Consider the following 26153-nt stretch of genomic DNA (forward strand, 5'->3'; position numbering starts at 1 on the left):
ATCTTCACAGGGCTTGAATATAAGAATGTTCGCCTTGCCGATAACTCGACTCGCATTCAAGATTTTCTTTTTCTTTTTGCATGATGTCCCAATCTTCCAAATTGAATTCAATTGTTATAATTGGAGCCGGCGTGTTCGGCCTCTCTACTGCCCTGGAGCTCTCCGAGCGTGGCTACACTAATATCACCGTTTTTGATCGTCGACTCCCTCCTGTTCCCGATGGTTCTAGCGTCGATGTGTCTCGTATCATTCGTCCCGATTATGCCGACGTATTCTATGCTCGAATGGGCCTAGATGCCATGAAAGGATGGAACGCCGAATATGCACAGTTTTTCCACCGCAGTGGTCTTTTGTGCGCGCAATCGAAAGGTTCTACCGAGCATTCATACCTCGATCAATCTAAGCAGAATTTGGAGAGCTTAGGGGCTAGCGTCACCATTCAGACTTTTCAAGGCAATGAAGCGACGGAGAGGCATCCAGGAATTCATGGCGATCTGTCAGACATGCAAGGGTACTGGAACACCGAGTGTGGATGGGCCGATGCAGAGGGGAGTATTACGCACCTGGCCCAGAAGTGCTCGCAGGCTGGCATATCCTTCTTGACAGGAAAATGCGGAACTGTCAACAACCTCATCATCAAAACTGGTTCAACGAAGAGCAGGGTGGTGGGGGTGAGAACGGCGGCAGGGACGAGCGTCTCTGCGGATACCGTGATCCTGGCCACGGGTGCCTGGACGCCATACTTGATTGACACTGGTAATCGGACAATTTCGACGGGTCAGCCGGTTGCCTTTGTGCAGCTCACTCCCGAAGAAGCAAAGGAGATGCAGAATTGTCCCGTCATGATCAACCTGAGCACAGGATGGTTTGCCTTCCCTCCTACCCCCGGCACCAATCTGTTGAAAATGGCCCGTCATGGCTATGGGTTTGAAACGACCACCCACTCGCCACATCGACAGTCCGATTCTTCTTTCTCTGCCCCCAAGATGTCTTCTCAATCACCTTTCCTACCGGCAGACGCAGAAAAGTCTTTGAGGGAAGGTCTGGCTTTGTTCTTGCCGCGGTTTAAGGATCGTCCGTTCGTCCAGCGTCGGTTATGCTGGTATACCGATACTCCTAAGGGAGATTTCATCGTGGACTATCATCCGGAACACGACGGCCTGTTCCTGGCAACGGGCGGAAGTGGACAGTAAGTTCTGGTTATGCTACTGATATCTTGTGCAACATGCTAATTGAATTGAAGTGCCTTCAAGTTCTTACCTGTGCTGGGCCGCTATGTGGCGGACAGTTTCGAGCGAAAAGCGTCGCAGGAGCAACGGGATAAATGGGCATGGACGGCAACTGCTAACCGTATTTCGAAGGGCGATGGCAGCCGAGGAGGACCTCCGAGACGAGTGCTTCTTCCTAAGGAACAGGCTCGCCTGTGAATGTTGGACACCGATGAAGGTCCGTGCATGATCGCGAGATTGTAGTACAGGAAGCTTGTTTTGAAAATAGGACGGGGAAGGGGGAAAAAAAAGAAATAATAATTAGAAAGAGGAAACTCCAATAGTGGCATACTTCGCTGGGCAATCGGTTCTATTTCGAAAAACTCCGGGATTTCTCGAGTTGTTGTACAAAATACTACGTCAGTTGCACGTTGAGCCCTTCTGTCGCATTCACCTTTCCTACCCCGTCAACTCTCAACTTTCACATTCCCCTTTCAGTCCCTCGACCTCACCCATCACGGAGAGTCCCCGTTTCCTCGCCGTCTAGTATATATGACCTGAGACATATTTTCAATCCATCGCTACATTGTTTCTATCGCATCCTGCCCAACCTCCTCGTACCTCTCGATTGCGGCATTAATTCCATCGAAATGCGCTTCCATCTCCTTTCCATTCTTTCAGTGCTTTTCTTCTCCTCGGCGTCATCCCCGCTCGAACTCATCGAGTCTCGCGCACTTAATTTATGCTCGGACAGCTTGAGCCTGACGGCAGAACACTTCAATGTCGTCTTCACGCCCCAGAATCGGTCTATGGCGCTAAGCTTGGATGGGGCGTCGAAGATCACCGGATATGTGAAGGCAGAGCTGGTCTTGACAGTGTATGGATATGAGGCGCTGCGCAAAATACTAGACCCCTGCGATATGAGCTTGGATGGTCTGTGTCCGGTCCGAGCAGGGCCACTTCCCATGATGAGCACCAACATCAAGATCCCAGAGAATGTGGTCTCGCAAATTCCTCGTAAGGGCATTCCTCTGCTCACTTGTTTCAGTCTCAGGCAGACATGGCTCGTTCTCGTTGTCAAAAGCTGACCAAGGCTGCACCAACCAATTAGGTATCGCGTACTCGGTCCCCGATCTCGACGCGTCGGTCCGCGTTTATATCAACTCTACGGAAACCGGCGAGGAGATCACCTGTATCGAAGCGGCTCTGTCAAATGGGGAGTCAGTTTATCAGGCTGGAGTGGGATGGACAACGGCGATAATATCGGGGCTAGGGTTGACAGCGTCGGCAATCACCTCGAGTCTGGGGTATTCGAAAGCCGCCACGCATATCACGGCCAGCGTTGTCTCGCTGTTCGGGTTCATACAGTCCCAGGCCATGTTTGGCATGATGTCTGTTCACATGCCGCCCATCGTACAGTCGTGGACCCAGAATTTTCAGTGGAGCATGGGCATCATACATATTGGGTTTCTGGAGAAGATATGTACTTGGTACCAACGCTCTACCGGGGGAGTCCCCTCGACGATACTGTCCAATCTTACGGTGACTTCGGTCCATGTGATGAAAAAGCGCTCGTCGGAGGTTCTTCGCCATGCATCGGAGTTGCTCAATAGGGCAGGACAGAAGAGAAGCGCTGGAAATGGAGGCACCGTTGTTGCTCGAGGCATTCAGCGAGTTGGGTTTAGGGCTGGGATCGAAGTTACCAACATCTTTCTGACCGGACTAATATTCTTCGTTGTCTTTCTAGGTGTGATGATGCTCCTGGTTGCTGCTTTGAAGGCTTTTTGCGACATTCGCGCTCGAACCGGAGGCGAGAATTCACTCAAAACGTTCAGGCAAAAGTGGACCCTTGTTGCGAAAGGGGTCATGTTTCGACTGGTCTTGATTGGGTTCCCTCAGATGCTGATTCTCTGCCTGTGGGAGTTCACTCAGCACGATTCCCCAGCAGAAGTCTTGCTCGCGGCGGTCACGCTTCTGGGGATGATGCTCAGCATTGGCTTTGCGGCGTTTAGGGTTATCAGGCTGGCGCAGAGGTCGTTGGTCACTCATCAGAACCCGGCATATCTGCTTTACTCCAACGCGCCCTTTCTAAGTCGCTGGGGGTTCCTCTATGTGCACTACAAGGCCACGACCTACTATTTCATTGTCCCGTCGATTGCCTACACTTTCCTACGGGCGGCCTTCATCAGCCTGAGTCAAGAAGCACCAGTGGTCCAGACGGTGGGATTGCTTGTAGTTCAAACCGGCATGCTCGTTGTAGTCAGTGTCTGTCGGCCCTGGATGAACAAGAAGACCAACATATACAACATCTCGATCACCGCGCTCAACTTCATCAACACCATCTTCCTCCTTTTCTTCGCCGACGTGTTCGACCAACCCGGCCTCGTCACGGGGGTGATGGGCGTCGTCTTCTTCGTCTTCAACACGGCCTTCATCCTGGTCCTCCTGGTCCTGATTCTAATGGACTCGGTGCATGCAATCCTCTCAAAGAACCCAGACATTCGATACCAGCCCATGCAGGATGACCGGGACTCGTTTGTTCGATCGCACAGCCAGCTGGTGACATCCGAGCTGCATGCCCTCGGGGCCACGGCTCGAGGCGACCCCCCGACAGCTCTGTACAAGGTCCTCCAGGGAGCAACCGACAACGACAACGACAACAACCCCCTCGCCGCCAGCCAGAAGGATACCCGCACAAGACCCCTCAACGGCGGCCAGTCAAGCGGAGATGTCACGCTGCATGAACGACAGTCCCCTACGTCGGTGGTGGATCTCTCGGTGCCCCTCTTCCCCAGCGGGGGAGGACCAGGTCAGGAGGATCGTAAAGTCCGACGACAATCATCTTCACCGATGTGAGTCGTTTGCACATGTGTACAGTAAGGGCTACTATGAATGACGAGGAGGAGGAACAAAAACTGGCTTGGATATTGCCTGGCCTTGCTTTCATCCTCCATTTTGTAACTATAAGATCCCATGAACGCCGTGAGCCGAGGCATCCTTCTCTTTCTTTTCTGCCATCGAATACTAGGATTTCATGTATGTACGCAAATACCCTATCAACAATACCAACCCTCCACCCTGCAAGCACTAGACACAATGCACACTTGCCCGTCCATCTGTCTGTCTGTCTGTAGTTATATAGCCTACATAAACTCAACTAATCATCACCCCGACCCCCTCTTTCCCCCCTTTCTTGCGCAGATTTCAAATCAAGCCTTGCTATTCTCCGCCCCTCGCTTGACGCATGTATGTATGTACGTACGTACGTACCTACACCGTCCGTCCCCCTGTGAGCACCACGAGAGGCCAAAAACTAGGAAATGCCTCGTCAATGCGTACTAACGAGGAAGCTAACATGGGGTAAAATGAGGGAAGGGGGAGAAAAAGAAAAAAAAATACCCCTAACGTTAAGATGCAAAAAGAAAAGAAAGAGATGGTGTATAGGAATCTATACTTGACGTCATCGGCCTCGGGCGATCGATGGTCAATTAACGGAAGATGGTAAAAATATTTATATTTTTTTTAAAAAAACAAAAGAAATGAAAGAAAAAAAAGTAAGAAGGAAAAACAGAAAAAACAAACGCCGATCGCTTGTTCGACAAGGTGGCGGGTGCATGGGGAGTTGGACTTGAGACTTGCGCACAGGACTCCCCGCGGATTTGAATCCGGAATAACATAGTGCAGAATGGAGAGGTATTGGAAGGAAGAGAAGACGTGAAAAGTATGGATTGAATGAGTCCTATCTAGATGACGGGAAAAGAAGATTCTAGATCTGTCCGAATGTACTTTTTCGTAAGTTATTTGGTTGGTTGGTTACCTGGTTTAGTCGGTTGATGCCCAAGCTAGACACATAAGGAGGGCAAGTAGCAACTTAGAGGGATCTAACACTACGGCAGTTCACTTAGACCGATGGCTGCCAGTAGGTGAGTAACGCCGCCCTAAGCATGTGTGACCGCTAGCTAGTCAGCCCTTTAGTAGTATATCCCATCATCATAATTGCTGCGTTTGTAGGATCGTCTGTCTCGTCGAACCTCAGCTTATCATCATGCTCGACGAGGTATGCCGTCGAGACAAGAATTTTGCTGGCTATCGCTGGTCTTATTTTTCTTCGCTTGGCGATGGTCCTCTGCGATCACGGGCCGAGAGGTTCTTGGAATCGATTGACTGGGCTGCACTCGTACGATTTGTTTTGGCGGGTAGAGATGGGTTGGAATGCCGTTTATTACCGCACATCGGCCTAGGACAGAACCACATGGTTCGGGTCGTGGAGTTCGCCGACCAGGTCCGATGGCTGGCGAGACTCCGGTTGCCACCTTTACAAGAGAGCTGCGCTGAGGCGCGGGGTACCATGGAGAGCGAGTGCAGGACAATGTGTTTTGTTCAAAAGGAGAGCCAGATACCTGTTCCTCGGGTCCATATGATCGAGTGCGATCCAGACTCCAGCGTGGGAGCACAGTTCATGCTTATGGACTGTCTCAGGGGAAATTCTGGAATTGATTTGAGTCTGAGCCTTCCTCCGGAGCATAAGTTGGATGTTTATTCTAGCATGGCGAAGATACAGGTATGTACTTGCACCGTGCTGCATCGTGGTCCTACTAACCTGTCTTTCCCCAGATCGAGATGTTCAACATCCGGCTACGAAAAATCGGAAAGATCGTTGGAATCAACGATGATGGATCGTATCGACTCGGGCCGCTGCCTACTCTTGGTGGACCATTCGACACTGCCGCCGACTTTTTCAGAGCCTGGTCCACCAAGGTTGAATTCGGTCTCCCCGAAGACCAGCTTCAAAACGCAGCTGGTTCGTATGCTAGTGAGATACTGTCCTCTATGAAGACAGTTAAAACCCTAGTGCATGATAATGCAGAGAGATTGTCTGTTTATAATGAGGGGCCATTTCCGTTATGTCATGGCGACTTTGGTCATAACAATATGGTGTTTGACGATGAATACCACTTGCTTGGGGTTATCGATTGGGAGACCGCATATGCAGGACCGTGTGAAATGTCAGGTGAATTTCCCTTGACCATATCGATCGTCCCGCCTGCTATGGATGTCCCATGGAAGTATGACGAGGCTGGGTACCCGAAAGAGGCAGAGAACAGGCAAAAGCTCACTGATAGGGATGATTATGTTGCCATTGTTAAACAAATAGAGGCGGAACGAGGGCTAACTGACGGATACTCCCTATCCTCCGCCCTGCAGGCTGCTAAACGGCAGTATCTAGCCACCGCCATGCGACTGTTCCAACGTGGAAAACCGGGGTGGTATTCCAAGGTGATGGAAAGCTTCAATCATGATCAGATCACCTGACTATGCTGTTAAAGCAGCGACGACCGAAAGGGGGCAGGAAAGGAGGACTTTTGGTTGTATGTAGTTCTTTGTTACCTAGTAGTGGGTAAGGCGGGCATCCACCATTAGGTTTCTATACAGTAGTTCGGCCGCGGGGATCGTTCCGACCAATCTTGTCATTCGTTCCGCCCCATGGGACTAGACCGTTTGCTCACTTACGTGCAGACAGACCCAACAAACAGCTGGAGAACTACCAGAATGAAAAAAAAGCACAAGTTCGGGATGCCATGTGCCTTGATTTCGAACCGGGTCGCATCGCAGCCCGATCAGCACACAGTAAACAGTACCTCAGTAGATCAAGGAACCAACGGCAGACCTACAGATGAGCACCTGATGCCACCAGAGCCAGACCAAGGAAGGTCTCCGCCATGCCGTAAGCTAAGCATGTACGTCGGTCCCGATCAAGTAATCAGCCTGCTGGACCGCATCCGGTGGAGCCGAATAGTAGAATTTAGTAGCATTTCGATCTTGCCTGTTCCGGTCTAGCCATGAGCATCATGCACTAAACTATTCAGGAATTAGTGACTGACGGTGGCTGAGTTTATTTTTGTATTTTCTTACACCCTAGGTCAAGGAAGTAGTCCCTGCTGCGTATCATAAACCATAATAGTATTATCAGCGTCGATTAATTACTGACCGCGGAGAACAAGAGGCTACCGAAGACACGAAGGCACAAGTCCAGAAAGTGAATCGGTGGGACTCGAATTCGGCGATGCAGTTGAACTCTAAATTTACCCCGCAACACCTTTTGTTTTTCATTTTTCATTGTGAATCCATACGGAGTACGGAGTAGATGTATCCTACACAGTAGATGGCCAAACTCAGTCACCTTCTGTCAGACAATATGATCAGATCGTATTGCTCTCATGACATCCTCAGGCCTCCTTTGCTTCAACCACCTCCTCCCCCAAGTCCTATCTATTTCTTACCATGAAATTCCATAATTCCACCGACCTGACAGCCCATCCTACCCTTTCCAGTAAAGCGCCGTACTTTCGCATCGCCCACCCAAACCGGATAGCTCCATCAGATAGAGAGTCCTCCGCACATCACACTAAACCTGCGCCCAAAGAGTCAAGCGTTCAAAGCCAGACCAACGCTAACCCTCCACCCCCCGCCGCCTAGACCCTCGCAGTACTGTTCCCCCCCGAGCCCTCACCATACACAGTACAGTGTCCATGTACACGTATGTGTATGGTGTATCTATCGACACAATCATAGGCTCAACAATCTTCGGAAACAACAATAAGGTATAGACAACCGTATGCACACATGTCTTTTGACATGCTCCCTACTCCAGAGTCAGTTAGTCCAGTCCCTGCCGCATCATCCACCTCCAACTTAGCTTGCGTCACATCGTCGGTCTTGCTTTCGATAGGTCCGTTCTCGGGCCACTTTCCTTGCGTGAGCGACATGAGGTCAGGTGGTCCCCGCCCTGTCCCCCCATGTCTTTTTTGTCTTTGGTGTGTTTTTGCTCGTATTGTTGGTTTGGCTTTTTCTTCTGTACTCTTGTACTACTGTGCTACTCTTATCGTGGCATTTTCTTCGTTCATTTGTGTTTTGTGTACCGTGGGGGAGGGGGTGTGTGTTAGTAAAAATGATACGGTGCCGAGGTAGATACATACTTTACAGCCCGAGCGAGGGAGATTCATACACATACACAGTCTATGTATGGACTCCGTACCTATCGTACACATTTACATATTAAGGGCAGTGCCAATTTGAACTACATGCAACGGGCTTTTTAGGGACAGAAAAAAAAAAGAAAAGAATCACAAATCCAAGTCATATTGTATCCTCCGTACTGCCACCTGCCAAGACAAAACATCCCGCACGTATCAGATCTGACTCGATGGAAAGTGCAGTGGAGAGGTTCTAATACGGGGTAAGAAGAAAGGAGAAGAAAAAAAAGCAAAGATCAAAAAATGAAGAGTCCAAAGACCATTGCTCAAAAGTCAAAAAACCCGCAAAGTAGACAGGCATCCCCCTGTCATCTCCGCATTTCTCACGCAAGGGAGACAATGAAATGACTGACTGACTGTTGACTGACACTGCAGCGGTCGAGATGGGATGTGAGAAGCAAGTTTATTTGCCGCCACACGGACTGCGGTATATTCGTGGTCTTGGTTCTCTGGGGAAGACTGCAGTGGATCATCGGTCTTGGTTGATTTCTGGAATTACATTTCTGTTTTTTAGTTCTACCACAATTACCCGTCTTAGCTGCTAGAGCTACTACCCAGAAAGCAATTGACCTTGATCTGTGCTTGCGACATATAACTGCAGATACATACTGTACACACAGACAGGTGCATTGCAAACCGTGCTTCCCCTTACCTACAGTAGTTGGGGTCCTGGTCCAAGCTCGCCATGATCCGATAGATTTCCAATCCTTCAGTTCCTGTCGCCGGAGGTAACCTATGGGCTCCACCGCGAACAATGGATGGATGGATACGCCGGGAATACCCTCCCTCCCGGCTCCACTTGTCATTTCCACCACTTCTTCATGTTCCTTAAAATGGACCATCATTACATAGGTGGCAGAATATCAATAGCATCAGTGCACCTGTAGAAAATGACATGAATTCCACGCGATACAGTACACATATGCCCACGGAGTATACCGGCGATAGACCCATACTATGCACACTGCACACTCTCCCTCGCTACCCCGTACTGTACCTCGAGTCATGTCCCCAGAACCAATGGCCGGATGGAGTAAGCAGGACGTAACCCTCCAGTTTTCTCCCAGACAGCCTTTTTCTCGAGTGGAGCTGTTTCACCCACAATGTTTTGATTTATCTTATTGTATGTATTTTCTTTTTCCTTTCGTCGATTGTCGTTCAGTGTTCTCAAGGCCACATGTATCAGGTTGAATAACTTGCAGATGCACCGGTCTTAGACATAGCACTAAACACCCTTAGTGAGGTTCTAACACCCTTGTCTCTGTAAAATCCGGTCTAGAATTTAGAGGCACAGTTTTTTCGTACACTAGTTGGTGGCAGTCATGCCTTGGTCACCCTATCAAATTCAATTCCAGGCGTATGACGTTCCTACTGGATAGCCCTTTTCTGTACTATACTACGGAGGACATAGATGCTATACTCTGACCGTAGCATCGTACTTTGTCGCACCCAGTCCTGCTAGTCAAGTTCCCCGACTGAAGAGCCGTCAGTGCGATCAAACCTAGCGCTCCCTTAGCTGATCCCCCAAATCCCACGGCTTTCCTCACTGGGCCAGCCGTGCTCATCTGATGTGCGCCTCGTACGGTCGCTCGGTGCCTGTGTTTCCTTGATTTTCTCCCTCCCTTAGGTAAATTCCCATTTTTTTAGATTTTCTTTTTCTTTTTTTTTTTTTTTTTTTCTGTTTTTCTTTTTTCCACAACCTACACCGAGTATGTATTTTCTTTTTCGCACCCCAGACATGATCATCAACCTTAATCTGCGATTTTCACCAGCCAGTCGAAAAAGCAAAACCCTCGTATGTAGGGTACTGTAGGTAGTCGACGCCTAGGATTGATTAAAAAATTAACTTTCCACAAGCCAAGCGGGCTGAACGATTCCGCCCGGTTTTGTTTCTAGGTGCTCGCCTGTCCCGTCCGTCCCGCCGGCCGAGCAGACGGACTACCTAGATGAGGTCAGAGGAAGTTAGTGAGTGGGTGAGTGGGTGAGTGAGTGGGTGAGTGAGGGAGAGTCATTCCAACCGGTTTCGAAAGCTCTGGGGATCGGAATGGATGGGAGGTCCAAGCACTCGGAGATATTATGCCAATGACGGGAATGAGGGGATGTCCTGGGTGGATCGAGGGATGGTCTTTGATGGCTGGTATGGACGGGGTAGGTATTTGGGGGAGTCAGGTGATTGATTGATTGATTGATTGATTGATTACCTAGGTAGAGTTGTTTATTTACCCAGGAGCAAGTCTGTACAGAGTACGTATGTAGATGTAGAATTTGGAAGAGGTGAAGAAAATCGAAAAGAAGAGTTGAAACTGCAAGAAGGGATATGAGGATTCTTTTAAAGCTTCACTATCCATTTTACCCCCCTCTTTTGGAATGCATTGGGACCATTACTTCGACTCCGATCCCAATCCATGCCATGCCATGCCGACCGACCGAAGACAGCCAGAGAGAGAATAAGACAGAGGAATAGTTACAGTAAGTAGCTACCTTCGGTAGTCTGCAGTAACACGGATGTCCGTGCTGGGTGCACAAAGGAGATCAGGCCCACTTTTCCCCAGATTGTCATCGGTATGAGAGATTTTTGCTTTTATTTTTTATTCTTTTTTTTTTGATCTCAATTTCATTGCTTTTGCTCATTATGTCTGGTAGAACATGGAGATCTGCCTGTTTTTCTACCTGTCAGGATCCTCGGGTGAGCGATCACAATGGGATCGGGGGTCAGAAACAAGGACCGGGCGCGTCAGGGTCATACAGAGAGGAGCATCATGGTCCCCGGGCGCTACGGAGCGAGAGAGAGGAGGAAAACGAGAGAGACAGAGCGAGAAAGAGAGGGAGAGAGAGAAAGATAGATCGCGCTAGTGGCTGCAATGCAGGGAGCTTTCTCTCTCATTTTTCTGTTTATTTTATTCTGATTAATTTCAAATACATAAAAGTGGCCTCTGCGGTGTCACTGCCCGAGCATCGGCCCATCTCCGCACCCGTCACACTTGGGAGGTCCGGTGGTTTTGGTAGCGTGGGGTTTTTCATTTTTCATTCCTGTTATTTCCCTGGTGGCGTCCAGCTGAGTCTTGAGCCGTGTCCATCCTGGTATGCAAGTAATACATCAAGAGAGGCTTTGTTACTAGAACTCCTTTGGGAATAGGTGCGACACTCTGCCTGCCCCCTACTGTAGGTACTACTGTATGTACTGTTACTACTGTACCTTCTTAGGTAGGATTAGGTAGGAATTCGGAGTCGGAACTGAAGCAGGACGAGGCAGGTCCATGATGTCGGTGAAATTGAATTTCTTATGTATATCATCCCGTCTAGATTCATCCATCCGACCCGTGACCGAACGACGACTTCTCGTTCTCCTCCGTATTCTGGAGGCGTCGCATGGGAATTGAAATCCTCACGATCGTGAAGGGGCTCCACCTGTCGACGGTCTAGGTAATAATCATCATCGGTCATCCGATGTTGAAAAATGCAGAGTCAATTCCTCATTGTTTCCTGCGTTTCATCTCAAAACAGACTGTAAGTAGGAAATAGATCCAAGGAAAAGAGGAAAAGAGGAAAAAGAAAAAGAAAAAAGCATGGAAACGCATCGAACCGACAGGTACGACGGAGCGGCGCGAGTCCCTGCCAAAGCGAGCGATGGGGATCATCCGCCGTCGTCACCCATGCGTGTCGTTTAGAATTCGCTGGTGGTATTTGCTTTTTTTTCTCTTTGTTTCTTTGATTTTTTTGGGATTCTCGAACACAGACGATTCATGAAGGTTAAATATTTATTATTTGATCATCATCCTATCCCTCTTCGATGGGATAATTGATTTGTAATTCGTCATTCCATGATCTATGACCGAATCAACTATATCAGGTAGGAATGGCGTTACTGCGTGTATCCCCCGTATTATCGTCTGCCGTCGATTAAATCCTCCGCCGTCAATCAGATAACTTACATCAATCCACCTCGTAGTCTGCAGTACTATTGATTATTTCTGAACCTCCCCGCCGGGTAAAGTTTTGACGGTTCTCTAATATGAAAGAAACCGACAAGACGACTGCCTCCTCCTAGTGACTCCCAGTCGATCCCAAGGTTTGCCTAGTCTTAGGTAGGCAAGTATCGGCTAGGTCGATGCTCACGGGTCCACCGACGGATTGTCATGATTCATTCCAATCAGCGCTCCGCTGGAATTACTGTGTAATCCTTTTTAATCCTGCTAATTTATTATGATTTTGCTGCTTTGCTTTGAACCTACTCCGTTCACAGTATGGTGTGCACTTTACTGCCTGCGGTCGGTGATTTTAAATCCCCTGATATCAAGTTTCTCCAGAATCCCCTTCTGGCTGTGCAACGGGAAACTCTAAAGATCTTTTCTCTTCTCTTAAATAATATGACATCCTCGTCCCCCTCCATCCCATCCCATCCATCCCCTCCTTGAGACGACAGCACTAGTTAGTTGCCCAGTATTAAGCTACTACGGAATCACAGTCCACAGTCCACACTCTGACCCAGCCAAGTCCCGTTGGTCTTTGCTCCCCTCCCCACTTTCTCAGGGACGTCGTCGTCGTCTCGTCTCGCTCTGCCCCCCTCCATCCCAATTTAATTCCTCCCCCATCTTTCCCAATCCGAGGAATCCTTCCGTTGCTGCCCCTCTTTTTTTCGTGTCTTTTATTTTTATTTACTATTTTCTCATTCTAATCTTTACCTGTGCTCGTCCTTTTTGATCCTCCTCTCTAATTAAAACCACCTTCTGTCCCCCCGGCCCTCCCGCGACTTCTTTTTGTTTCCCTCCTCAAGCTTCCCGTCGCTTCCATCCACTTTCTTCGCCCTCACCAGCCTCTCTCTTCCGCGAGAGAGGTTTATGTGGGATCAATGTTGTCAATGCAGAAAAGCTCCGCCTTCATCCTCCCTCCCCCCTCCACCATCAACGGGGAGCAACGTCGTCCGCAACAGCTTCATCCTCATCCCCATCCTCACCACCCTCATCAGCAACATGCCATCATCCCGTCCAGCTCCACCCGCTCCGGCAGTATCCCGGAAATCCCCGCTTTCGCCGACTACCCGTTGATGGACGACTCGTCCGTCTCCCATCGTGCCAGTATTAGTACCGATGAACATTCCAACAACTCGCCCGAATCGTGGGATGGCGAGGGTCCCGACACTTCTCCCGTCGCCGACGTCGAGGTGAAGATCCACGACATTTCCCATCCGCTCGCCGTGGCCTCCGCCAAAGCCTTCCACTTCAATATGGTCGCTCCTCACGATGCGGACCTGTCGATGGGAGACGTAACGCCCAAGGTCGAAGAGGTGGACGACGCGGATGATTTACAAAGTATCAAACCTGTGGGTGTGGATCCGTTGGCCAATGCGGACTCTACTCATCCGGATTCCACGGCTCTTCCCGTCAACGTTCCACGGAAACGTGGACGACCGCGCAAACATCCTCTTCCAGCTCCCGGAGGTCAAGTCAAAATCACCAAAGGTCGATCCAAGACGGGTTGCATAACGTGTCGACGACGAAAGAAGAAATGCGACGAGACCAAGCCAGCGTAATTTGGCTCCCCCTCCCCCTTTCCCCCCTCTTTGTCTCTGATTTCTTTCTCCGGCGATCGCCAAGACTAACGCCTCCTTTCATTCCGCAGGTGCCTAAATTGTCAGAAAAATGCCGTCGTGTGTGAAGGTTACCCGCCAAAGGAGATCTGGAAGAGTGGGAAACAGAAGCAGGAAGATGGTAAGTCTATATTTCATCTGAACCTTCAGGCGTCTCGTCCTTCGTCGAGTTTTATCCCCAACCAACCCCTGGCGACATGCTAATCGAATTCTTCAACAGCAGCTGCCCGATGCCAAACGATGATCTCTCGTGCCCTCCCTTTCCTGATCGATGGAATCGAAAGCGATATTGACCGACGCTTCCTGGATCATTTTGTGTACGGATTCAGCCGTGTGCTGACGCTGATCAACGATGATTCCAACCCCTTCAAGGAGATCCTCCTGCCGATGGCGACCCAACACCGTGGCTTGATGCACTCCCTCATGTGTCTTTCGGGATCGCATCTCTCCGGGCTTGAGCCGGAGCCGCGAGTCATCGAGCGAAAATACCACCATTTCCATCGAGCGATCCGAGACCTGAAGAGTAATATCACGGCGTCGTCGAAAGGCGGGGGAGAAGAGCCGGAGTTGTTGGTGGAAGACCCGATCATCGCGTCGACGATAGCTCTGAGTCTCAATACTATCTGCGAGGGAGAGACCAACGGCGAATACCGGCCGCATATGGATGCCGCGAGATATTTGTTGGTGACGCAAAAACCCCGGAATGAGAAGTTCCGACAGTTCATCGTCGAGTTCTTCCAATACCACGATGTCTCCAACTCCATTACCTCTTTGGACCGACGTCCCGCGCATCTCAACGGAGACCTCAGGCTCCCGGACTTTGTGCCTCACGCACAGGCTGGAATGTTCCTGGGTGTATTTGACGGCCTGTTCAACTACATCTCCGAAGTGACGAGACTGCGCGACCGTATCCGGCAGCGGCACAATGAAGGGTACGAGCCGGCGGTAGACTATCAGATCCTGAGCGAGGCCGTCTCGATCGACTCGGCCATCCGAGCCTGGGAAACGTCTCACCCGCCTAACACCCCGAACTGGGCCCTGGCACAACTCTATCGACAATCGACCTGGGTCTACCTGTATCGGACAATTCGGCCCTCGCGACCGAGCGAAAAGATTGCACGGGTAGTGGACGACGGGCTTGCCTTCTTGGATCAGCTGCCACGGGATGCGGGAGCTTACAGCATCGTGCTGATGCCGCTCTTCCTGCTGGGATGTTCTGCATTCGTGCCTGAACAGCGAGAACGGATCCAAAAGGGATTCGAATCGCTCAAGGCCTACTCCAACCTGCGCAATATTCAGCCGGCGCTGACCGTGGTGGAAAAAGTGTGGGAAGTAATGGACAGTGACATGGAAGACAGCTGGGACTGGGAGAAGATCATTAAATCTATGAACATGGATTTTCTCATCACTTGAGACGGGACGTGGAAGCTGTCTACTCCGTACTTGGCATTTTACATGATTGCATATTAACGAGGTGCTGGTTATGATTCTCTTTTTATTTTTTTGTCTCTTCTCTATTCATGAAATCTTCGACTTGGACTGGTTTTCGGCCACTCCTTCTGCACAGTGATTATTTCCTGGAGGGTGACTTACGGCGTTGTATTCAATGCATGCATGTCATCATTTTGTCTTCTGTCTCTAATTCTATGGGTCCTGCCCCCCTTTTGTCTTTCTTTATTTCTTTTCTTCGGGGTTGGAATTGGCGATTGGACTGGAACGGATTGGATTCCAAGTGAACAAGGGCCAAAAGGACGGGAACAAAGGGGTTCATATACTTCTATGCAGGCCGGCGTCAGGCATGGAATTTGCAGTGCCTTTCTCGTATATTTTTTTCCTGTCCACCAAGCAGCCCCGAAGAGAATATGGGATTGTATTTCTAGGTGTATATGACGTGACGAAGGACGCGTGTATGAATGATTTGGATTATTGTGATGATTCTGGGATAGGAATAGGCATTATATAAGTACCGAACTGGATTCCTGCGGCACTTTTCTTTTCCAGAACCGGACTAGACCAGGGCCGCTTTTGCTCGTGATTGATCCCGGAGCGTGGAGCAAGGCTTGAGCCAGCGTGCCTGATCCCTAAGCAAAGCCGCCTACACTTTGAACAGCAGGTCACTTAAAACTAATAGAGCGAAGCCCACCCCTTGACCTGATCTTTGAGGACAAGCAGAATTCTTCTAATGCATTCCTATCGATTTGCAAGCTTAAAGTCGCTGATTCGCTGCCTTGTGGACGCCCGGGCTTGATCTTCGCATAGCTACGAGGCTCTATAGCTTCAGTGACATATCAGAGTTATACTAAGTGCTTTCCTTTCAGAACATCGACTACAGTTACTTCGTAATATAATTTGACTCGACTTTGTTCGGTTCTATATATGATTCAAAATAGATTCTGATCGACTTCGGTGCCTTATCCCCCGTGAAAAGCCGAGAACGTTTATTTTCATTTTTTTATTTATATATTTTTCTTTTTTACCTACCTTCGATAGATCTTAATATCCGCGGCGCTGTATCCTCATTGAGAAGATTCAGATAATACTCTGTTTCACGCACAGTTAACTTAGCCAACTTCACTCCTAGAAGAAGAAGAAGAAGAAGAAAAAGCGTTTCTCAGGTAGAGAACAAACAACATACCGCAACATAACCACCTCGCGCTCACCAATTTCAAGAATCCGCGCAGAACCCGTAACTTCCTCAATGCCTCGCTGGAGTCGGTTTCCATCCACATCCGCTCCGTCACTAGGCCCGCTGCTTTGTACACGAGGAATGCGAGGAAGGGAGGAAGGCGAGACATGTCTAGGGCTTGGGTGCTGCTGACAAAGGGGTGGATTGTGTTGGTTATGGTGGTGAGGATGGAGTTGAGAGAGGACGTGGCGAGGGTTTGGCAGGTTAGACTTTGTTCGTCGGTGATCTGGATTTTGGTGCCGTTTGAGTAGGCGAGGAGGAGGGCGCTGTTGTAATGTCAGCGTCGGAAGTGAATATTGCAAAGGGAGAGACTGAGAAAAAAAAAAAAAAAGAAAAGAAAAGAAAACAAAAAAAGATCTGGAGAAGAACGCGGCTCAACTGACATATGACAAAGTCCTAGCCCGCCCGAGTATATCTGGTCCGCATCTTCGACCTCTTCGATCAGAAGCGTGCGGAGGCTATGTGATGTCTCCACCAGAAGCGCAATTTCTTCCATGTTGAATGCATGTTCTGAAGTGGGGTTGTGTAACGCGTTGTGTATGTTATCAAGAAGTGTGGACGCTTCGAAGAGACGGGAGAGATTCCAGAGAGGGCTCCGTGTGTCTTTCTCGAGGCCGGTGGGCCAGGGGATATTGTTGGGTTCATGGGTGCCCTTGGCGAGAAAGCGAGTGAGAGATGGACCATGTCCGGATTGTATTGTTATATATCTAGAATGTGTCAGAAACAGAGGGGAGTTATGGTTTTGAGGGAGTAATGAAGGCCTGCTGCACCTGTCCAGAATACGGATTGCCCATTCGGTTACTACGGCCTCCTCTCTCCCTGACTCGTCAGAAGTAGACGATGAAGATGACGGAGATAAGTAAGCGTGATCTTTAAGTGCATCGGCAGCTCTGACGGTAGTCCCAATAGAGATGTAAGCTGCCGGGTAGAAGCCATGTGCAACTTCAAATAGAGTGACCAAAGTCCTTGCTTGGACGTTCTTGAGCGAGGTGATACCGAGTCCTTCGATCACTGCTATCCAGCTCTTGACATTGAGGTACGCGGACTGCAAACCAGACAAAGTCCCGTCTCCTGAAGAGGGAGGTGGCGAGGTACAAAGCAAATTGATGCAGAGGGCAAGGAGTGTGTAATCCAGGGAAGCTTCGTCCCAAGAGTTCAGGAGATGAACCTGTGATGTTCGTGCGATAATAGGGAACCAAGGATGGATGAACTGGACGTATGTCCCAAATATATCGCTCGGGGTTGATGTGAGTTTCTTAGCAATGGCGTCTTTAATATGGCCCGGACTTAACGTTTCAAGGGGGAGCTCTGCGTCGAGAGAGGACGATGGTGTCGGACTTGGAGATGATATCGCCCGTCCTTCATAGTGACAGGCTTGACGAAGCCTAGAGTCTTGTGTTAGGAATATCCACGGCTACCAAACGCCATTCCAACCAGCACTCACCTGCGGCATAGTCCGCATGCAGGAGTAGCCCTGTCGCATCGCCTCTTCTGGGATCTACATCGTGCGCAGGCCTTTTTGGCGAGGCGCACCCGAAGGCGAGCTTCCATTCTGACAACTTTATCCTGATTGCGGAATACTGAATCGGCATTCCGGCGGGAAGTTGGACGGTGTTGCATGCTTAGTCAGTCAGATTTGCGGTCTCCTGCGGACCCACTCCGGCGGAGTTTGTGGAATTCAGGCGGAAACAGTGCGGACTTTCATGGATTTCGGTGCGGATTCATAGTAGACTTTTAGTAAGGTGAATTAACTGCTTTGTAAGAACTGTGCTTCGGCGTGAATATATAGTGGTCTTATATCCCGTGATAGAAGTCTTTCCATAACTCATTTTCTATCCTCTGAAGCGCTCTCAAGATAACAGTGTTCAGCATGATGCCTAAGATTGAAACTGTTGCGATTGCTGGTGTAAGGACTCTGAAGAACATATAAAAGCCAGATAGCTGATACTTTTCATAGGCATCTGGCACCCTGGGTCCCCACGTGCTCCAAGCACTTGTCAATGCAGGCTTTCAGGTCTCGGTCCTCACTCGTTCTCAAAAGCCTGGAGCATATGCCTCAAACATCAAGGTCTTCGAAGTTGACTTCAATTCAGTGAAGTCACTCACTGCTGCACTTGAAGGTGTGGACGCTGTCGTGTCCACAGTGGCGGGCGCAGCAGTTGACAACCAGACTGTGCTTATCGACGCCGCTGTCGCCGCAGGAGTGAAGCGTTTTATTCCTTCTGAGTTTGGCAACGTTACTACCAATCCCAAGCTCGAAAGTTTCCCACTGTATAGTTCCATGTTCAAGATCCGAAAATATCTCCAGGAAAAGACGGCAGCTGGAGAATTGTCATGGACAGTTCTTGCCTGTGGCGCCTTCATGGACCCTATTTGGAGCACTCCAGTTTTTCTGGATTTTCAGAACCACACTGCGACTTTGCTCGACGAAGGCGATAATCGGATCAGTTCTACCTCCTTGACTGTGGTGGGAAGTGCTATCGTTGCAATCCTGCAAAACCTTGACGCCACTCGGAACAGAGTCATACGTGTATCCGAGGCAATTCTGACTCAAAACCAACTGATTGGGTTTGCAAAGGAGCTTCGGCCTGATATCGCATGGAGGACTAGCAAGGAGCAGACAAGCGTGCTTTTGCAGGAGAGTCTGGAACAATTTGGTGCCGGTGACTTCAGTATGCCAGCCTTCATGAAACTGATGAAAGGTACCGCTCTCGCCGGTGATACTTATGGTAGCGCATTTGATGTGACGGACAATGAACTGCTGGGCATCAGAGAACTGGCACCAGCAGACGTGAAGAAGCTTGTCGCAGAGAAGCTTGCCTAGAGCAGTCTGGTACTGGAGGATCTGAGAAGGACCTAGACATTTCAACTGGTGCTTATGAATCCTACCTGAAAGTGTGGATAGTTTGTCAATATCGGCGCAACACGTTATAGTGATTGCATGTTGTTAATTTAGATTGGCCCTTGGCCCCTTGCAGCCCGAGTTTTCTTTATGCATTAGTATTCACTTTTGCTCTTAGTATTATTAATTTAATATCTTATAGAATCCTTGCCAAGCTTGATTGTCTTTATTAAATTTATAAAATATAATAAGTTGAGACATATTAGCTGTAAGTTTATTTATAGTTATCATTTCCAACTTCTTTCTTCCACCTCGGCATTGCCCTCTCCGAGCCAATAACGTCCCCAACGCTCAAACGCTCTAGTCGAAATCCCCACACTTTTAGCTCCGATTTTTAATCTACTGGTCATCCCTGACAGGCTGACAGGCTGACACCCACGGGAAATCAAAATGATGTTTGACATCGAGTCTCTGGCACTTTCCCTCGCGCCATGACCGTCGTCTGAAGGGACTAACGGCTACAGACCAACAGTGAACGATGGAGAAAGAGGCCCACCCTCACCACGTCAAAATCGACGAAGCCACCCCCTTCAACCTCTCTCTCCGCGCCGTCAACCCCGTCGACGTCTCGGTGCAGGATCTGTCGCTGCGAATCGACACCTCCCCGCCCTTTTGGGAAACCCCACCGTCGCAACTATGGAGCCGACTGCGCAGAAAGTCCCCGACCCGGACATACAAAACCGTGCTGGATGGCATCAACGCCTCCATGCCCCGTGGCAGTCTCACGGCCATCATCGGTAGCAGCGGGTCGGGCAAAACCTCGCTGCTGAACCTGATGGCCGGACGCATGGGGATGGCCCAGGCAGAGGTCTCCGGCGCCACGACCTTCAATGGACATTCGGACCTCGGGCGCGTTCGCTGCGCTTACCTGATGCAAGAGGACGTACTGATTCCGACCCTGACGGTGCGCGAAACCCTGCGATACTCGGCCGACCTGCGACTCCCGCCGCCGACGACGGAGGACGAGCGCCGCCAGATCGTCGAGCAGGTGATTCTGGAGCTGGGATTGAAGGAGTGCGCGGACACGCGCATCGGGACGAACATTCATAAGGGCTGCAGCGGGGGCGAGAAGCGACGGACCAGCATTGGTGTGCAGATGTTGGCGAACCCGTCGGTGTTGTTCTGCGACGAGCCCACGACGGGCCTGGACGCGACCAGTGCCTACCAGATCGTCCGCACGCTCAAGCGTCTGGCGCAGGACGGCCGCACGGTGATCGTCTCCATCCACTCGCCGCGCTCTGAGATCTGGAGCCTGTTTGATCGGGTGATCCTGTTGGCGCGGGGGTCGGTGCTGTACAGCGGACCGGCGGGCGAGTCGGCGGCTCATTTCGAACGCTGTGGTTACCTCTTGCCCCCATTTGTGAACCCCGCTGAGTTTCTAATCGACCTGGCTGCGATTGACAACCGCACCGAGGCATTGGAGACGGCGTCGTACGCGAAACTGGAGTCGCTGAAGGCTGCGTGGCGGTCGCAAATCGCTGCAGACGAGGGAGGTCGAATAACGACGACGGATGTGGTCGTGGACGAGGGTGCCTTGGTCCGCGCGGACAACCACCCACCGGCACGAAATGTGTCATTCAGGCAGCAGTTTCGCGTTCTGACGTCGCGGACGTTCAAGACGACGATCCGGGACCCCATGGGGATGGCCGGCAGCCTGCTGGAGGCTGTGGGAATGGCCGTGATCGGCGGGTGGATCTTCCTGCAGCTGGACGAGAGTCAGGCGGGGATCCGTTCGCGGCAAGGGAGTCTGTACACCGCGAGTAGCCTGAACGGATATTTGATCCTGCTGTACGAGACGTATCGATTGACGATCGACATCCGGCTGTTCGATCGCGAAAGAAACGAGGGGGTCGTGGGCGTCCCGGCGTTTTTGCTCAGCAGGCGAGCAGCACGTCTGCCTCTCGAGGACCTGCCGGTGCCGGTGATTTTCGCCGTCATCTTCTACTTCATGGTCGGATACCGTCTGACCGCGGCCCAGTTCTTCATCTTCCTGGCCATCACCATCCTGACGCACTATATTGCCGTCACTTTCGCTGCCGTAAGCATCAGCATCGCCCGAAGTTTTCCCGGTGCCAGTCTGGTGGCTAATCTGTCGTTCACGGTGCAGTCGTTCGCCTGCGGTTTCTTCGTCCAGTCAAACCAGATCCCCGTGTACGTGCGATGGCTCAAATGGTTGGCATATACCTTCTACATCTTCGGGGCGCTCTGTGCCAACGAGTTCATCGGCCCCGAAGGCCCTCCAGAGGGGCAGTTCTACGCCTGCCCATATTCCGACGACCCGGATGACCCGGCCTGCACGCAGTATACCGGCCGGTACATTATGGAGAACCTGGGATTCCCATCAAACTGGATCTGGCGACCAATCGTGGTTTTGGTTGCCTTCGTGCTCGGCCACTACCTTCTCGCCGCGGTCCTTCTGGAGTACAATACCTTTGCCGTCAACGTCGCTCAGGCGCGCGCGTCAGATTCGGACCTGTCAGCAGGGAAAGAGAAGATCGCCGTGCGAGAGGCGCAAGAAGCCCGTCGAGTGACCACCTCGTTGGAAAACTACGCGATGGACATCCACAAACGAGGGTTCTTAAGCCGGCCCTCACGCACCCTTTCCATCCTCAAGCCCATAACCGCCGAATTCCATCCCGACCGGCTGAATGTCATCATGGGGCCCTCCGGCAGCGGGAAAACCTCGCTTCTCAATTCCATGGCGCGACGACTGCACGGGTCCGTGGGAACTCGGTACCAGGTACGTGGTGACATGCTGTACAACGGGGCAGCGCCGTCAGAGAGCGTGATACGGTCCGTCACGTCGTATGTGGCGCAGGACGACGACGCCCTGATGCCATCTCTGACGGTACGCGAGAGTCTCCGGTTTGCCGCCGGTCTACGATTGCCGCGGTGGATGTCGCGCAGCGAGAAATATCAACGAGCCGAGGAGATCCTGCTGAAGATGGGGCTGAAAGAGTGCGCCGACACTTTGGTGGGCGGCGAACTGGTCAAGGGGATCAGTGGCGGCGAGAAACGCCGCGTGTCCATCGCCATCCAGATCCTTACCGATCCCAAAGTCCTTTTCCTGGACGAGCCCACGTCAGGCTTAGATGCTTTCACGGCGCAATCTATCATCGAGGTTCTGCAAGCCCTCGCGGCCGAAGGGCGCACGCTGGTCATGACCATCCACCAGGCCCGATCCGACCTCTTCCAGCACTTCTCCAGTGTTCTCCTCCTCGCCAGAGGCGGATATCCCGTGTACGCCGGGGAAGGCGCCCGCATGCTCCCCTACTTCAGTGGAATCGGCTACACCTGTCCCAAGACCACCAATCCGGCCGACTTCGTCCTCGACCTGATCACCGTCGACCTGCAAGCCGCCGACCGCGAAGCGCTCACCCGCGAGCGCGTTCAATCGCTCATCGACAGCTGGAATGACGGCGAAAAGGTTGTAGCTTTGGGTGATGAAACGGCCCGTCGTCCGTCGCAGATGGCCACGCCCGCCGAACTGGGCAGTCTGAAGCGGCAAATGCTGCCGTTCCGCACGACGTATCCGCTCGTGCTGCGACGCGCGGCGATCAATTTCTGGAGACAGCCGGATCTGGTGATGGCGAGGTCGATGCAGATCGTGGGGATCTCAATCATCATGGCGTTGTTCTTTGCGCCGTTGAAAAATGATTATATTGCGGTGCAGTCGCGGATGGGGTTTATTCAGGAATTTACGGCGTTGTATTTTGTTGGTATGTTCCTCTATTCAGCCTCTCTTTTCACTGTTATCCAGTGATGTGCTTTATCCGTGACAACATACTAATCCGCCAACCCAGGCATGCTCCAAAACATCGCCATCTACCCCTCCGAACGGGACGTCTTCTACCGCGAAGCCCAAGACAACTGCTACGCCACGACGACCTTCCTCGTACAATACACGACGCTCGAGATCCCATTCGAGATCCTCTCGTCGCTCATCTTCGGCGTCCTCGCCGCCTACGCCGACAACCTGGCCCGCACGCCGCAGATGTTCCTCATCGCGTCATTCAACTGCTTCTGCATCATCAACTGCGGTGAGTCGCTCGGCATCATGTTCTGCACGCTCTTCTCGCACGTCGGCTTTGCCGTGAACATCACCTCTACTTTACTCTCTATCGCCACCATCCTGGGCGGCGTGATGAGTCTCGACGTGAACGTCGTCCTGAAGGGCGTGAATTACCTCTCACCCGTCAAATACCTGGTCGCGAACATCGCCGTGTATGGCATGCGGGATCAGACGTTCCACTGTACCCCCGCACAGCTCCTCGGGGATGGGACCTGTCCGATTGAGAGCGGGGAGCAGGTGCTGAAGCTGTATGGGCTGGATGGGAACGGGGCTTTGAATGTGCTGGGATTGGGTGTTTGTGTGGTGGTGTATAGGGCTATTGCGTGGGGGGTGGTTTGGTTGAGGATGTTTTTTCTTTCGGGGTGATTTTTCCGAGGGAATACATAGCCTATAGATGTTGATGCTGGAGAAAGCTCGGTGGCGATGAATTGGCGTCATTTGGTTGTTTGGTAGCTATAATGATGATTTCGGGTGGAAATATACATAATCTATCTTAGATTTTAGAGTAGATCGAATCAACACCTTCTATGTACACTGCAGTAGGTCAATCCATAAGTCGATTTAAAGAATTGGATCTGTCAAGACACTTCTAGTTCTAGTTATTATCTTGTTGTATTTTACTACACGATATAGATGTTGATGTGCCGAGACTCGCATGTGCCTTCGAAGACTGGACCTCGAGATTTGTCAACCCATCATCACGTGGTTCAGGAACGATCCTGCCATGTTGGACTTCTACAAAGGCAACCGCCTTCCGACCGAGGAGAGGGTGAATCAGAAAGTGTTGATCAATCAGGCCTTGGATATGCTCGACGATCAATTGGAGGGGAAGACGTGGTTGTGTGGAGATAGGTTTTCCGCGGCTGATATCCACTTCTATGGGTTGATGAAGATGATGGCCATGCAGGTTTGTGGGTGGATGCTTTTGCCGGGCATACTGGGAGGCTTCCCAGAAGGCTTTGCAAAGCTTCCGCCTCAAGGTTGATGTATAAAACCGGCACGGTACATTGACTTCCATGTCCATTCCACGCTTTTCGGTCAGTGACTATTGCTCGAAATCGAAATTCCTGTAAGGCTTGAGTCCATATTCTGTTAGCTTGGCCCGAATATCTGTCAAATCGCATTCTCCATGCTCGGCCAGTCTGCGTATGTATATATTATACACGCAAAGAAAATGAGAAAAAAAGTAGCCCAACGCGGGGGTCACCCGCAGCCTTAAGATAACTGCGAAGCTTTAAGAACCGAAAGCTTGAGATAACACCGCAATGGAAGTCTTACGCTCTACCGATTGAGCTAGCCGGGCTTCCTGGTTGGAAATGGGTGAAATAATTCGACCTATCCGCCACAATCACAAAGTCTGGCTGATCATTCCGTTGCAGGGTATCTAACGCTTGAGTGCGTGCGGATATATTTTCGGAAGGGTTTCCCATCAATTCGCCATGGTAGCAAGGAAGTTGTTGGAGAGATCGAACATTGAGAGAGGAAGATTTTTTGAATCAAATCATCTGCACTTGATTGATCAAGAACTTAGCCTTATCTGCAGGGAAGAAAAGACCCTGTAGATCTCGACCAGGCAGTCCGACTCGATTACCGGAGGGCTCCATTATGGGCCGGGACCGATCGCTTCCCTACGGAGTCCGGAGTAGGTAGCAATTTGTACCAAGACGTACCTCATCTGGTGGCTCTTCAGTCATCTACAGCACGGTTTAACCGGACAGGTGGCCCGGAACGCGAGTCCTCTTCCAAGAAGCAGTCTCTAAAAAACGGTCAATTTATTGTCACGCCTCGATCGAACAAGAGAATGTTTCAACTAGTTTCATAGAAGACCTTAACATCTCAGTGGAGGATTCCAGTTATTAAATGAAAGATTCCTGTATCTAGTTAGGCGTTATTAGCATGTAAGGGCCCCAGATTCCTCTATTAGATAGTCTTCTTCCTCTTCATGGTAAAATTGCCTGACTATAAGTTATAAACAAACTTGTCTTTCATTAGCTCCTTTGTAGACGTCACACAGAGGCCGTCCTCGGGTCTACTACCTGCCAATTCAAGTCCTCCTCCATATTCCACGGTGCTGATATTTCCTGATTGCGCTACTCACAGAATGTCTTATGTGCCCAATCAAGACGCCAAAGCCTGCAAGACGTGTGGATTATGTGGCTACACTCTCAGAAACTGCCCTCAGTAAACACCAGTTTGTAGAAAGGTACCAGATGTAGGAGGATGAGTGGTCGACATCTGCCTCGGACGCTAACCGCGTGCCCGCACTCTTAGCTCTGCTTCTTCATCCTTCCTCGACTTCTTCCTCTCCTCCTCTAACCGTGACCATATTCCATAGCATCACGGTTTGGGCGCCCACCACCCAGCCGTCCGACGCCTCGTCCCAGCCGGCATAGGCACCACAAGTCAACAAGTCGTGCGCCGAATGTCATCAGCGTTGAATCCAGCCTGACGGGGGTCATCCGTGCAGTAGCTGCCACTAGTACGGCGTGCCCCAGAGATACATCTTTCATGCGCGCTCCAGGCGGCGGACGGTGTCACGCCGGTAGAGACCACCCAACCCCCGACCGAGGACTTCACCCTGGATCGATATCCCCCGCCAGGTCTCTGCATACCTACGGGTTCTCGGATGCGCAGATCCCCTAGGCAAACCGACCCGGAAATTGA

General features: G+C 50.9%; 7 protein-coding genes across 7 annotated transcripts; 6 read left to right on the forward strand and 1 right to left on the reverse strand.

Moving 5' to 3' along the window:
- Positions 1 to 80: 80 nt before the first annotated feature.
- Positions 81 to 1820, forward strand: LDX57_001707 (NAD(P)/FAD-dependent oxidoreductase; the record flags this gene model as incomplete). The annotated part of the gene is made up of 2 exons (XM_046083352.1): positions 81 to 1189; positions 1244 to 1820. 2 exons carry the CDS (start codon positions 81 to 83, stop codon positions 1425 to 1427), a joined length of 1293 nt encoding a protein of 430 aa, XP_045939309.1. The 3' UTR covers positions 1428 to 1820.
- A 38-nt stretch (positions 1821 to 1858) lies between these two features.
- Positions 1859 to 4064, forward strand: FLC3_1 (transient receptor potential ion channel family protein; the record flags this gene model as incomplete). Its single annotated transcript, XM_046083353.1, has 2 exons — positions 1859 to 2225; positions 2320 to 4064. The coding sequence occupies 2 exons, from the start codon at positions 1859 to 1861 to the stop codon at positions 4062 to 4064; spliced, it is 2112 nt and encodes a 703-aa protein (XP_045939310.1).
- A 1189-nt stretch (positions 4065 to 5253) lies between these two features.
- Positions 5254 to 6521, forward strand: LDX57_001709 (phosphotransferase family protein; the record flags this gene model as incomplete). The annotated part of the gene is made up of 2 exons (XM_046083354.1): positions 5254 to 5769; positions 5823 to 6521. The coding sequence occupies 2 exons, from the start codon at positions 5254 to 5256 to the stop codon at positions 6519 to 6521; spliced, it is 1215 nt and encodes a 404-aa protein (XP_045939311.1).
- A 6579-nt stretch (positions 6522 to 13100) lies between these two features.
- Positions 13101 to 15242, forward strand: LDX57_001710 (Zn(II)2Cys6 transcription factor; the record flags this gene model as incomplete). The annotated part of the gene is made up of 3 exons (XM_046083355.1): positions 13101 to 13768; positions 13862 to 13950; positions 14050 to 15242. 3 exons carry the CDS (start codon positions 13101 to 13103, stop codon positions 15240 to 15242), a joined length of 1950 nt encoding a protein of 649 aa, XP_045939312.1.
- A 1060-nt stretch (positions 15243 to 16302) lies between these two features.
- LDX57_001711 (uncharacterized protein) lies at positions 16303 to 18066 on the reverse strand (the record flags this gene model as incomplete). The annotated part of the gene is made up of 5 exons (XM_046083356.1): positions 16303 to 16370; positions 16465 to 16781; positions 16899 to 17222; positions 17286 to 17900; positions 17960 to 18066. 5 exons carry the CDS (start codon positions 18064 to 18066, stop codon positions 16303 to 16305), a joined length of 1431 nt encoding a protein of 476 aa, XP_045939313.1.
- Positions 18067 to 18385: 319 nt separating this feature from the next.
- On the forward strand, positions 18386 to 19339 carry LDX57_001712 (aromatic alcohol reductase; the record flags this gene model as incomplete). Its single annotated transcript, XM_046083357.1, has 2 exons — positions 18386 to 18421; positions 18473 to 19339. The coding sequence occupies 2 exons, from the start codon at positions 18386 to 18388 to the stop codon at positions 19337 to 19339; spliced, it is 903 nt and encodes a 300-aa protein (XP_045939314.1).
- Positions 19340 to 19813: 474 nt separating this feature from the next.
- LDX57_001713 (putative ABC efflux transporter) lies at positions 19814 to 24030 on the forward strand. Its single transcript, XM_046083358.1, has 2 exons — positions 19814 to 23136; positions 23221 to 24030. The coding sequence occupies exons 1-2, from the start codon at positions 19896 to 19898 to the stop codon at positions 23853 to 23855; spliced, it is 3876 nt and encodes a 1291-aa protein (XP_045939315.1). The 5' UTR covers positions 19814 to 19895; the 3' UTR covers positions 23856 to 24030.
- Positions 24031 to 26153: the final 2123 nt, after the last annotated feature.

This window comes from Aspergillus melleus (assembly GCF_016097325.1).
Source record: "Aspergillus melleus strain CBS 546.65 chromosome Unknown contig1, whole genome shotgun sequence".
In the NCBI taxonomy this organism is placed as follows: Eukaryota; Fungi; Ascomycota; class Eurotiomycetes; order Eurotiales; family Aspergillaceae; genus Aspergillus; species Aspergillus melleus.

Bases quoted from the DNA above. Each gene is read 5' to 3' on its own strand.
- LDX57_001713 (XM_046083358.1), top strand. From the start codon at position 19,896: ATGGAGAAAGAGGCCCACCCTCACCACGTCAAAATCGACGAAGCCACC. The intron at 23,137-23,220 runs GTATGTTCCTCT...CCGCCAACCCAG, and splicing joins TACGGCGTTGTATTTTGTTG to GCATGCTCCAAAACATCGCC.